We start from the raw sequence: 13,786 nt of genomic DNA on the forward strand, positions 1-13,786 counted from the left end.
ATCCCAACTTTTTCGAGGTGTGTTAGTGCCTAAATGAGTAATTTTTTTCAAATGAAATGGAAAATGTCTAACTTTCACCTTCTGATCTCTGTTCTATGTTCTCTTGTGAGTAAAACATGGCTATGAGCGATTGCCAAATCATTGCATTCTTGTTTTCTTTATATTTTACACAGTGTCCCAACTTTTTTGAAATTGTGGTTGCAGAGTAGGCTTTAGTTGCTTACAGTCAGACGAAAATACATTTAACCTCCTTTATCTCCACTATGTATAATTCACAGATGCAAAAATAATAGTTTTTAAAATGATCTTTATCGATGCAGGGAATTATTTTTTAAATTGTTTGTTATTTCCATATCTTTATTTTATTACAGATGGAGCTGTCGCCTCATAATCCAACTCAATCGCACCCAAAGCCTAAGAATAATGTAATAGAAACTCCACGTACAAGTAATCTAAACTTTCTAAGGGCTAAAAGGCTAAATTATTTTTGCGGAAAAAGTTTCCAAAATCCTTTATTGAAGACAGAAACATCACAAGATGCAGGGGAAACCTTCAGGACTGAAACGCCACGTAGACGCCTCTCAGCACCATCTTCTAGTCATGTGATTGCATACTCCGATGTGCCTGAAAAAATGAATGCTGAATTTAAAGCAATGTCTCTCAATGGAGAAACATCTTTACAAACTACAGAAAAAACAAAGCCTCGTGTGCCAACTTTTTCTAAAGATGTGCTTGCAAATCCAGGAAAAGAAGAACTTACAACTATTTCTGTTAATCACACTCAAACCTTACCAACAACAGAAATGGAAGGAAAGGAACATACTAAACATCGTAACACACTAAACAAATCGACTGCTAATAGTTTACAACCCACAATATCAAATCCTCCAGCTCCTTCTGTCGATCTTAACCTGCAACCAGTGACAACGAAACACAAGAAAGATATACCTATACAACAAGGTCCACAAGCAATGCTGGAGAAGGCTGAGGGCAAAGTGTCATCTTTGGACCCCAAATTTCAATTATCTCACAAGGAAGTTGAGGTAAAAGGCTCCCTTTCATACCATGGGCCAATGTCTACACTTTATCAAGTCAAGAATGACAAACAAATACCTCATAGTAAAATGAAACCAGATTTAGATGAATTTGATGTGCTGTCTTCTCACCGGAGTCTTTTAAGGAGTAGCTTTGTCTCTGATTTGGATCAAAGCCTTTTAGATGATTTGTCTGTACCAGAAACAGAAAAACTTCACCATGTAATGACATGGGCTAAAAAATTCCTTGACAAATGCAACAGAGGAGAGTTGGCATCTGCCACTGGTGTTGTGTTGACAAAAAACATGACGGAAGATTCTTCTCCTGATTCCATTGGAAACACTAGAATTACTGATAAACATCTGAGGTTGGATGACTATGACAATAAAAAACTTCCTTGTCTTGGTGATAAAGTCAGCATATCTCTAAAAAGCCCCAGATGTGTGGCTAAACGCAAGTTAAAAAGTAAAGAAACACAACCAGATTATTTTTTGGCTGGCCCTAACTATAGTTTACTTCAAAGTGACCATGAAGAATATGAAGAGAATTTTTTTGAACCTCTTTTGGTGAAGAACAGTGATGAAAGTGATAATCTAAACATGAAGGGCTTTACTGACTCGGAAGAAGAATTTATTGGCAACATAAAACAAAGTACTGTTGACAATGATGATCTATTTGGAACTAGGCCCAAGCCCAACCATCAGGAGTATAATACACATATCTTCAGAGATATTAAATCAGATGTGGCCTTAAATGACAATTACATAAATCGAGGCTATGATTCAAGTTCACCAGACTCCTGTCTTAATACAGTGAAGTTTAGCTCTACCCTAGAAGACCTTGAACTGAAAGAGAAAGGTTTAAAAAACACAGGTGACAAAGATGGTGGAAGAACAGACAGAACATTTTTAGTGAAAAAAGGTGAAAAGTCTGATGACAACACTTATATATTCATATCCGGTAAGATTACAGGCAGAAGACAACCAGCGGTACACAAGGTTGACTCCAACATGGATTTGTCTGATGGGTACACAAGAAAAATATATCAAGAGTGCCCTACCTGTAGTTTTACCAATTCCACTAGTTCTAACTGGTGCTCCGAATGTGGTTTAGCTTTAAACCGTGCAGAGGTCCAACCTATCCGAAATTATGAATTACCAAACCCATATATATCAGATGATAAGGATGTGGATGACTTTTTTATCATAGACAACCAAAAAAGGAATTTTGATCACTCTATGTCACAGAAAAATGCAAACAAATTAGAAAGTGCAGTGTGCTGGGAGGACAGCTCCGATGTGGTCTCTGACAGTGAAAGCAGTGTACTGGACAAGTATTTTTTTTATGTTAAACAGCTAGATATACTAAGAAGTCAAGAAAAAGAGCAGCAAACTAAATTTGATCAATGTGATCATACCAGTGAAACTTCAAGTGATGATGAGTCTTCTCAGGATTATTTCATGCTTCGTGCAAGTGGTCAATCCAAACCTGAGGTTGAAACGAACACTCTGGCACCTGAGATACAGCATGTTGGTGATGAAGCTATGAAAGATAGAACTCTTATAGGATTCAATGAGCACATTATTGGGACCGAAGGGTCCAACGTCAAGGGTCTTCTAGGTAAAAAATTTGATGATAATGATAACTATTAACATTTCTTTATGATTTTATTAGAAGGTGTCTGGCATTTTAACATGTATCATCACATGTATATTTTTAACATGTATGATCAGATGTATATTTCTTATGCCCATTCTGATGATATATATATATATATATATATATATATATATATATATATATATATATATATATATATATATATATATTCCGGTTGATATACTGTATATTCATATAGTCATGGGTGTTGCTTATGTAGTGGTGACTGTACAGATTCTTTTATATTTAATAAACTGAAGTAGTCATTTGGGATCTCCACAGTTATTGCTCCATTTAGTTAATAACTAAGTTGTAATGCATTTTTGCATTTTATTCTAAACCTAATACCATGCTATACAACATCTGAGACAATAAATTCTACTTTACTTAACATAATTATTACTCTTAAAAGTTGATTTATACCTATTGTTACATATTTTAGACAGAAAGCTGCAAAAAGTCCCAAACATTTCATCAAAAGTGACTGGTCCTAAGAGGTATTGGGAGAAGTCCAGTATTGCTTGGTCCTCATACACACACGGAGAGCTGAAGCCAAGGTTTGCTTATCTTGTCATATTGTAGCTCTTTCATAGGTTTTGAAGTGTCATTTTTGGAGAATGTGGAACGTTCAGTACTAGACTTCACTAATATCTACAGAATAACAAACATCTAAAGAGTTAGTTTATTATTACCATCTTTTTACTTTCCTTCTCCATCTTATCTAAGAAGTCTTAGTTCATTCTAAGAATGATCACCGACTGGCTGTGTATAAGCATTCATTTACTGGTGACTAATTTTTCTAAAGGAACAGATCTCTAATTCGATCGTTCTGTGTGTATAGAATATCATGTTCTTAGCAGCACTTCACCTGCTGACACAAGACAATGTGCTGCCTTTCAACTACTATTTTTATGGTTGGATAAAAATCTTCAACTAATAATTGGCAGCCTGTTCAGATGGGCTAATAGTCAGGAACAAGCTCTCCTACAAATGCCCACTCACTGATTATTGGCTCAACTAGATCATAAGAACACTGGAGTCATTTTTTCCTTAAATCTTTTGATCTGGTGGACCAATCCATCCTTTGGTAATAACTGCAAATTAAAGGATTAAACAGCAAGATCTGCAGCAATTAGTCGATCACTGGGTCAGCATCCATTTATAAAGCCAACCCTGGATGCAAGTAACTAGAAGGTGTTCATAGAGCAGATTAATTTGGGGTGACGAAAATATCCAGGATTCTCATTCACCCCTTTTCATTTAACAATAATTCTTTTCCCTCATTTAGCTGTGTAATTTATCCTAATTTGCTCATCTTGCACACATTAAGTAGGTTATCCCCGATAACAAGCTAGTGTATTTTTTTCACACTGTACCTGTTCTTTAAGTGAGATGGATTTTCCTACCGCAAGAGCTGAGCACAAAGCTTCCTTGCTGTGTGCGCTCGGCGGTGGATATTATAATGATAAAAAACACTTTAAAGGGAACCTATCACCCCGTTTTTTCGGTATGAGATAAAAATACTGTTAAATATGGCCTGAGCTGTGCATTACAATAGTGTAGTTTGTGGACCCCGATTCCCCACCTATGCTGCCGAAATACGTTACCAAAGTAGTCATTTTCGCCTGTCAATCAGGCTGGTCAGGTCGGATGGGCGTGGTTTCTTCCCCCAGATATTGCGTAGTTTTCCGTTGGTGGCGTAGTGGTGTGCGCATGTCCAAGGTCCCGAATCCTGCACAGGGGGGTAAAAATAGCAGCGATGTCCGTTATTCCATTGGTGATCGGTGGGCGCGGCCATCTTGCTTTGGCCGCGCGTGCGCAGAAGCGGCGCTCTGCTGGCCGCGGCTTCAGGAAAATGGCCGCCGCGATATCCATCTGTGCACGCGCGGCATCCCACGGCCATTTTCCTGAAGCCGCGGCCAGCAGAGCGCCGCTTCTGCGCACGCGCGGCCAAAGCAAGATGGCTGCGCCCACCGATCACCAATGGAATAACGGACATCGCTGCTATTTTCACCCCCCCGTGCAGGATTGGGGACGTTGGACATGCGCACACCACTACGCCACCAACGGAAAACTACGCAATATCTGGGGGAAGAAACCACGCCCATCCGACCTGACCAGCCTGATTGACAGGCGAAAACGACTACTTTGGTAACGTATTTCGGCAGCATAGGTGGGGAATCGGGGTCCACAAACTACACTATTGTAATGCACAGCTCAGGCCCTATTTAACAGTATTTTTATCTCATACCGAAAAAAACGGGGTGATAGGTTCCCTTTAATATTTTATTGAACTCTTGTCATTGCTGCCAGGTCAGCAGAACAATGTTTGATTCAGTAGTACAAGGCTCCCTGTGGCCTATGTGGTTACTTTCTTTCTAGCATCCTATTCACCCAGAGAAGACTGCACTGCAATTACAGCTAATTTAGAAGAGAATAGCCCCATAATTTTCAGCTCACCAGCCCGCGGGCAGACTCCAGACCTAGATTATTAGCATTATTACAACCCCAGCACAAATATTCTACTTAGTATAAATAACAAGAGCTTATGTTATAAAGGTGGGTGTAATATTTACTGTGTAGTCCGCAAGTGATATGGTACATTACAATGCTAACCTTTAGGATCAGTGCAAATACAGCCGCGCATAGTGGTACATACCATGGTCCCTACAGGTCAATAATATGATCCTTCAGGCACTCAGAATTCGGGGGTTAGGCGTCTCCATGAGGTGCTGTATTCTTGTTTAGAAGTAACACTTCTATGTGAGAGGCATTGTATTTATAAGGGAATAGTTGACATATTCATCATTTGTTCCACACACATCTCTAATACAGTCCTGGTATGGACCTTAAAGGGTTTGTCTCACAAAAAATACTATTCAAAACTCAATAGAGCATGAGAATAGAAGTGTGTTTTCAATAAACAGCAAATAAAATAGTCCAGTTTTGTCTATACATTGCACTTTTTTACATTTTTTTTGTTTAAAAAGTGCTCCTTGCCGTCTCACCTATGGCTGTAGTGTATGGTCATTGGTGGACGCACATGCTCAGTAGTTTCCTTGCTCTTTACCTGCCTATGCTGGTCTGACAGTGAGTAGGCTGTACTGTGGGAATAAGGAGAAAATTGTAACTATTACGTAATAAGCAGGGGCAAGAAACATGGACATGAAGAAGATGATAGTTAAATAGCTAGATATGAGGAAGATGACAGAAAGCTAGATGAATAAATAATTGATATGAGGAAAATAGATAAACTGAACATTAACTGTTGTGGTAATTCTACTCACTTGGAAGCAGGATGAGGCATCACAGGAACCGTTTCTATTTACAAGTCTGGCTGGTTTATTCCAGTCCACATAAACTGTACCACAAGCAAAGGAAATAAACAGCCTTTCAGTGCAGGCAAAACAAAGGAAACAGTTCAAATAACGGCACTTTAGTGACAGTTCAGGACACTTCGGCTGGATAGCATCCAGTATACCAGCTTAATCTGGAGACGTCACACAGGAGGCCTTCTTACTTCAACACACTGATCATGTGTGACAAAAGCAGGTCCCATTTCACAACTTGAACCACGCCCAGGGGTATGGTATGCAGGCAGCCAGACCCACCCATCTCTCTGGCTGCCCATAAACCTGACCTAGATGCCCTAACAAGCCTCTTAGTACTACATGCACTAGAGCATTACTCCAGGTTTCCATCACAGAGGACAACCACCTCTGTGATACATATCTCCCATCTATTATGTTTACAGCAGCCACATTACATACCTTCCCCCTCTGACCAAAATCCGTGGGGCTTGGCACCTTCTATCACTAGACACAAGATTCTTGAAAGAGCATCAGCATTACTATGTAGCTTCCCAGTTCTATGTTCCACATGGAAGCAGAAATCCTGCAGGGCTAGAAACCAGCGGGTATCTCGAGCATTTCTCCCCTTTTTCTCCCTCATCCACCTGAGTGGGGCATGATCTGATACTAATTTAAATTTTCACTAACAGAGAGCATCTCAATGTGTATACCGCCCATTTTATGGCCAGGCATTCCTTTTCTCTGATGGAATAATTTTTCTCACATGCCGACAGTTTCCTACTCAGGTATAGAACGGGTGCTCCTCTCCGTGTATCTAATGAGAAAGGACCACTCTTAATCTAATTTTTGAGGCATACTTCTGGAGTACAAATTCCTTCTTAAAGTCGGAGGCTATCAGGACTGGCTGCTTACACAGAGGTACTTTCCGTTCTTGAAAAGTCGTCTCCGGCTCCGAAGTCCAGTTATCCCCAGCTGATTTTGTCCTCTTAAAATTGTTGGTCAGGGGTGCAGCCATCATGGCAAAGTTTGTGAGAAACCTTCTATAGTACCCCAAGGCCCTAACTTGCTTCTTTGAAAGTGGTCTCGGCCCGTTCTGGATTGCGCCCACTTTATTGATATGGGGCTTGATCTCGCCTCTACTTACTACATATCCTAGGTTTTTGGCCTCTTCTTTCCCCATGGCACATTTTTTTTATTTATAGTAAAACCAGCCTTCCTGGTGACATCCGGGCCAATAGAACCTCATAATGACCCATTATTTGGTTTTGTCCTCACCCAGATGGCTACTCAAGACATGAGAATGGAACATGTCCAACGCCCTCCGTCTATAGGGTCCTGGTGCCAACATTTGCTCCACTACTTCCTCTCTCAACTTAGTAACCCGATACAGTGTCCCCACTCATCATAAAATAGGGAAACCTGGTGTCAATGACCGGCTTCAGCCCTGTGCCATTTATAACAGTTACATTGGAGTTAGGTCTTTATGTTGGGTGGACTCAAAATTTTCCCCGGTCATCCCTAACTCAGGAATGTCAGCCTCAGGGGATACTACCTCCTTATCCACCACAAGAACAGAGAAGGGAGACCCGTAAGACTCTGGGTGTGGTGACGTACCACATCCAAGCAAATCAAGAAGGACAGCGCCACAATGGATAGTGAAAAAATACAGCTAACAATTTATTCTGCCTCCTGCAGCGACGTTTCGGTCAATAGACCTTTATCAAGCTTGATAAAGGTCTATTGACCGAAACGTCACCGCAGGAGGCAGAATAAATTGTGAGTTGTATTTTTTCACTATCCATTGTGGCGCTGTCCTTCTTGATTTGCTTGGATGTGGTACGTTATCTGGGATGGACTCCCCGGTTTTGGGACGTGCGCTCTAAAGTCCTTGGAGACTGGATTCCCTAAGGGTGCGGTTTGACTTTTCTATTTTTCTGACATTCTGGGTGTGGTGAGACTTCTTTAGGAGGACTGAGCCCTGTCCCCTTCCCCCACAAGTCCAAAAAAGCAAAGAAAAGTCCTGGCCTATGATTATTGGGTGCAATAAATCCTGGACAATACCGACCTCTTGGGACTCAGTACCTCGGGCTATCTCAATGACCACTCTGGCCACTGACTAGTCTTTAGCATCCCCGTGAATGTAGCTGATGCCAACCTTCCTCCCAGGAAACAGTTGAAGAGGAAGTGTGGCCCTCATGAGGGTCACCAAACTCCTTGAGTCTAGCAGTCAAGTCATTTGCAGACCATTCACATTTTATAGGACAAACTTGTGGTCCCTTGCTGATTGGACCATCCACACTGCAGCACTGCAGGCCGGAATGCATAGTATGAACACCTGTGTCCCAGGCTACAGTCCATCTGCTTGATGGTTAGTAGTCAATGGGTGGCTATATGACCTGGGCTTTGACATTTCCAGCATATTATATCACCAGCTTCGGTATTACCCCTTTGGATCCTGGATGCCCCACCCATTTTGAATATCAGTCCCCTGTTGAGATCGCCAGTATGGAGAGGGTTACCCTCGACCCCATGATACCTTTCAGGTCATCGGCATTCCGGTGATCTCCCTGTGCAACCCAAGTCTGCATTGGCTGTGGAAGGGAATGCATGAACAGGTCCATTACAACTTGCTCTACCATCTGCGCTGGGGTAGAAGAGACTGCAGAGACCCATAGAAACTATTCTCCCACAAAGTGACGCCACACACGGGTATTTAACATATACCGTATATACTCGAGTATAAGCCGAGATTTTCAGCCCAAATTTTTGGGCTGAAAGTGCCCCCTCGGCTTATACTCGAGTCATGATCGGTGGTGGGGTCGGCGGGTGAGCACTGTCATATACTTACCTGCTTCCGGGGCTCCTGGCGCCCCCCTCTGCACGTCCCACGGTCTCCGGGTGCCGCAGCCTCTTCCCCTGAGCGGTCACGTGGGACCGCTCATTAGAGAAATGAATAGGCTGCTCCACCCCCCATAGGGGCGGAGCCGCCTATTCATTTCTCTAATGAAGCGGTGCCGGTGACCGCTGACAGAGAAAGAGGCTGCGGCACCGAAGACAGGCAGGGGGAAGGAGCGGGACGCCGGGAGCAGGTAAGTATCGCATATTCACCTGTCCTCGTTCCACACGCCGGGCGTCGCGCCATCTTCCCGACGTCTCTCTGCACTGACTGTTCAGGCAGAGGGCGCGATGACGCATATAGTGTGCGCGCCGCCCTCTGCCTGATCAGTCAGTGCGGAGAGACGCCGGGAAGATGGCGCCGAGGAGCTGCAAGCAAGACAGGTGAGTATGTGGTTTTTTTTTTTCTTATTGCAGCAGCAGCAGCACAGATTTATGTGGAGCATCTATGGGGCAATGGTGCAGAGCACTATATGGCACAGCTATGGAGCAATGGTGCAGAGCACTATATGGCAGAGCTATGGGGCAACGGTGCAGAGCACTATATGGCAGAGCTATGGGGCAACAGTGCAGAGCACTATATGGCACAGCTATGGGGCAACGGTGCAGAGCACTATATGGCACAGCTATGGGACAACGGTGCAGAGCACTATATGGCACAGCTATGGGGCAATGGTGCAGAGCACTATATGGCAGAGCTATGGGGCAATGGTGCAGAGCACTATATGGCAGAGCTATGGGGCAACAGTGCAGAGCACTATATGGCACAGCTATGGGGCAACGGTGCAGAGCACTATATGGCACGGCTATGGGACAACGGTGCAGAGCACTATATGGCACAGCTATGGGGCAACGGTGCAGAGCACTATATGGCAGAGCTATGGGGCAACAGTGCAGAGCACTATATGGCACAGCTATGGGGCAATGGTGCAGAGCACTATATGGCACAGCTATGGGACAACGGTGCAGAGCACTATATGGCACAGCTATGGGGCAACGGTGCAGAGCCCTATATGGCAGAGCTATGGGGCAACAGTGCAGAGCACTATATGGCACAGCTATGGGGCAACGGTGCAGAGCACTATATGGCAGAGCTATGGGGCAACAGTGCAGAGCACTATATATATGGCACAGCTATGGGGCAACGGTGCAGAGCACTATATGGCACAGCTATGGGGCAACGGTGCAGAGCACTATATGGCACAGCTATGGGGCAATGGTGCAGAGCATTATATATATGGCACAGCTATCTATGGGGCAACGGTGCAGAGCATTGTATATATGGCACAGCTTTATGTGGAGTATCTATGGGGCAACGGTGCAGAGCATTGTATATATGGCACAGCTTTATGTGGAGCATCTATGGGGCCATAATGAACGGTGCAGAGCATTATATATGGCACAGCTTTATGTGGAGCATCTATGGGGCCATAATGAATGGTATGGAGTATCTATTTCTAATTTTGAAATTCACCGGTACCTGCTGCATTTTCCACCCTAGGCTTATACTCGAGTCAATAAGTTTTCCCAGTTTTTTGTGGCAAAATTAGGGGGGTCGGCTTATACTCGGGTCGGCTTATACTCGAGTATATACGGTAACTCTTTTATTTCTCTTTATAAATAACTTGGTAATATCAAATTCAATTTTCTCTTTTGGCTTAATAATTAAGGTCGCAGCTTAAAACCGGCAAAAATTTGCCAACCAATTGGGTGTAGGGAGATTGCCTGCCTTCCGGACTCCCGGTGCAGGTATCATCACCACCATCATAACCACCCATTCCGCTGCTGCGACTGAAAGGAAAACCAAACAAAAGGGAGGGAGGGAGGGAGACAGGTCCGGGTCCAAGTGAGGGGATCCGGAAACAGCCTGTAAAGCGCGCCCGCCTCTTTTGAATGGGGCCCCGCCCCACTAGAAAGCCCGGCCCCACCAGGAGCGCAGCGACGTCACCCCGTGGGAGACCGGGTGAGAGCCATGTTAAGGCTCAGCAGTCAGGGGACAGCGGGAATACCGCGGTGTCCCACAGACTGCAGAGACCCATAGAAACTATTCTCCCACAAAGTGACGCCACACACGGGTATTTAACATATAACTCTTTTATTTCTCTTTATAAATAACTTGGTAATATCAAATTCAATTTTCTCTTTTGGCTTAATAATTAAGGTCGCAGCTTAAAACCGGCAAAAATTTGCCAACCAATTGGGTGTAGGGAGATTGACTGCCTTCCGGACTCCCGGTGCAGGTATCATCACCACCATCATAACCACCCATTCCGCCACGGAGTAGCCCGTGACACGAGCTATGACCCATCCAAAGAATGGAGCGCCTGAACCACGCCCTCTCTAAGCCCATCCAGAAAAATGTCCAAACCCGCGTCATTGAGGTGAACCCCATCTGGCAGGAGAAAACCAGAGTTATCCCCTTCTAATCGATGGTGCCTCACCACCACACCGTTCTTAAACCTGATGAAGCGAGATATCCGCTGGTTTAGCGTGCGTCTGGACCTTTCCATGGCGCTCAGTTCCCTGGCACCTCGCCAGACAGATCTAGGGATCAACTCGGACCACACCAAACGCATCATTGGAAAGAAACCTGGGAGTTTGTCCAAATCGGCTCTCATCAGGGTCAACAGTTCGGCAAGAGGAAAAGAGGCCAGGTCGTTCCCTCCGGCATGGATAACCACCACTGTAGGTGAGGATGCTACTCTTGCGATACGAACAACTTCCGGCAGGACTTGTGACCACGTTAGACCTCTTGTTCCACGCCAGATGACGTCCATCCCCGTAAAGCCAAGCGAACGACCTCCTGGGCATAACTCCGCACGCCGTGCTGCCCAATATATATAAGAATGGCCCACCAGCCATATGCTGGGCCGCATACCATCTGAAACCAGAAACAAAGTCATTGTTAAGTAATATGAAAAATCGAACTGGAACAGCAGAGAGAGAAACGAAACAAAAGGGAGGAAAAACACCCGAAAAACACATAATAGCGCATTCTAGGCAAAACTTATTGCAGCACTAATTCAGGCCTGATATATCTGGTAAAACAACGGGATCTCCATCTGCCCACCCTCTGGATCTCCGATTCAAAAAGACCCGCCCTGGAGGCTTTGGTTGCCGCGCCGATCCTAAATGAATGAGTACCAAAATCCGTCGCGGGTAAACCTAGGAACGCCAATGCCTGTCTAAGGATCGCTAGGAACTGGCACGAAAAAAGAGGAGAGCCGTTCTCATGGATAAAAAATTGCGGCCCATTGCCCCTGATTTGCATGTAGCTTTTTATCAATGCTAATGGGCAAGTCGGTCCCTTGATGGCAAAAAGGGGGAACCAGATGCCCCTGCCTTCCTGGTCGGTTTTGGATCTGCGCACTCTCACCCGCAGCCCATCGTCACAGATCACTAAGTCTTCCAACTGCAGGCCGCCTGCCCTGCAGCGGGACGAGGGGAGAATCTCGCTAACCCGCATCGCCCTGAAAAATGCCAGGCTGAAAGCCGCTGAAATCAACGTAGCCTCATAAGCAGAGTCGCAAACGGAGCCCGAGACCCTGACCAAATTGGACAGGAGAGTGAAAGAAATGGGTCTCCTTTGGTCACAGCGCGCGCTGGCGCGACGCCAGCCTTTTAAAACCTGCGCAATCAAAAAATGTTTGGTAGTATCAGGCCAACCGCGCAGTTTAAAATGAAAAGCCACCCCCGATATACGGTTGCGAGCCGCTGCTCCCGAAACCCCAGAAGCCTGCAAACGCGCTAGAAAAGCCAATGTAACCTGAAGTCTCAAGCAATCGGAGCTACCTAACGGTTTTTCGGCTGCTACCATGCACCACTCATCCCATGCCTTACCGTATGCTCTCCAGGTGGAAGGAGCGATGGAAGACCTTAACAGAGGAATCAGCTCTCCAGGACATCCCAGACCGAATGCGGGCATCCCAGGATTTGCTGCTGTACCCACGGCTGCCGACCATATCGCACCTGTGAATCAGAATGAAGTTTAACATCCGTAACGCAGCCATTTTTAATGTTATGGGCGTTCGCCTTTAACCATGTGTTGTTCTCCAAGCATTTTAAAACCGTGAACGCGATGACCTTTATGACTGGTAACGATGAAGATGAAAGGAAATTAAGGGCATGTATGGCCTTGTCCGATTTCAGCTGCAAGCGGACACGCTTGTTGCGCAAGAACTGGCCCCAAAGTTCCATGGCAGCCGCCAAGGGAAGTAGTTCCAGTAATACTGAGTTCTGGGTCCAGGCTCTGGCCACCCACGACTCGGGCCATGTGTCCGAGCACGTCTGATCCCTGAACCTGACGCTGAAACCCACCGTGTCCACTGGGCCAAACCTGAGCCCCAAGATGTCACTGTCACATTCGTCTTCCTGAAAACACGTTTTGCCGTTGTAGGAAAAAAGAAAACGCTGCCATATGATCAAATCGCTGCGCAACTGCGCTGTGACTCTGATCCTATGGTGCGGTTGCTTCACACCTTTCGTGGCCAAGATTAACCTGCGAGAGAAGATTCTGCCCATTGGCATAACCTTGCAGGCGAAATTCAGGGAACCAAGGAGGGATTGCATTTGGACCAGGGTAACCTTACCGACCGCTAAACACCCCGCAATTAGGTCTAGCAATTTTGAGATCTTGTCTTGGGGCAACCTAAATTCCATGGCAACCGAGTCAATTTCGATCCCCAGGAACGTGATAACAGAGACGGGACCAATAGTTTTTTCCGGAGACAAAGGAACTCCGAAACGGGACATGACATCCTTAAATTGAACCAGGGCATGATGACACGCTTCTGAATTAGCCGGACCTACCAGCAAAAAGTCATCGAGGTAGTGCGTAATCGACGGCAAACGCGTAACCTTGCGAGCTACCCATTCCAGAAATGTAC

General features: G+C 45.0%; 1 protein-coding gene across 3 annotated transcripts in view; it reads left to right on the top strand.

Moving 5' to 3' along the window:
* LOC143759897 (uncharacterized) overlaps nt 1-13,786 on the top strand; it is a 200,576-nt gene that overhangs the window by 11,378 nt on the left and 175,412 nt on the right. For all 3 annotated transcript variants that reach the window (XR_013212246.1, XM_077248988.1, XM_077248989.1), the window contains exons 2-3: nt 372-2,655; nt 3,137-3,251. Coding sequence is in view for 2 of the 3 variants with exons in the window: in XM_077248988.1 (XP_077105103.1) it covers nt 372-2,655; nt 3,137-3,251 (2,399 nt within the window). In the remaining variant the exon portion in view is untranslated. The remainder of the gene's footprint in view (nt 1-371; nt 2,656-3,136; nt 3,252-13,786) is intronic.

Source organism: Ranitomeya variabilis, chromosome 1, assembly GCF_051348905.1.
Source record: "Ranitomeya variabilis isolate aRanVar5 chromosome 1, aRanVar5.hap1, whole genome shotgun sequence".
Classification (NCBI taxonomy): domain Eukaryota; kingdom Metazoa; phylum Chordata; class Amphibia; order Anura; family Dendrobatidae; genus Ranitomeya; species Ranitomeya variabilis.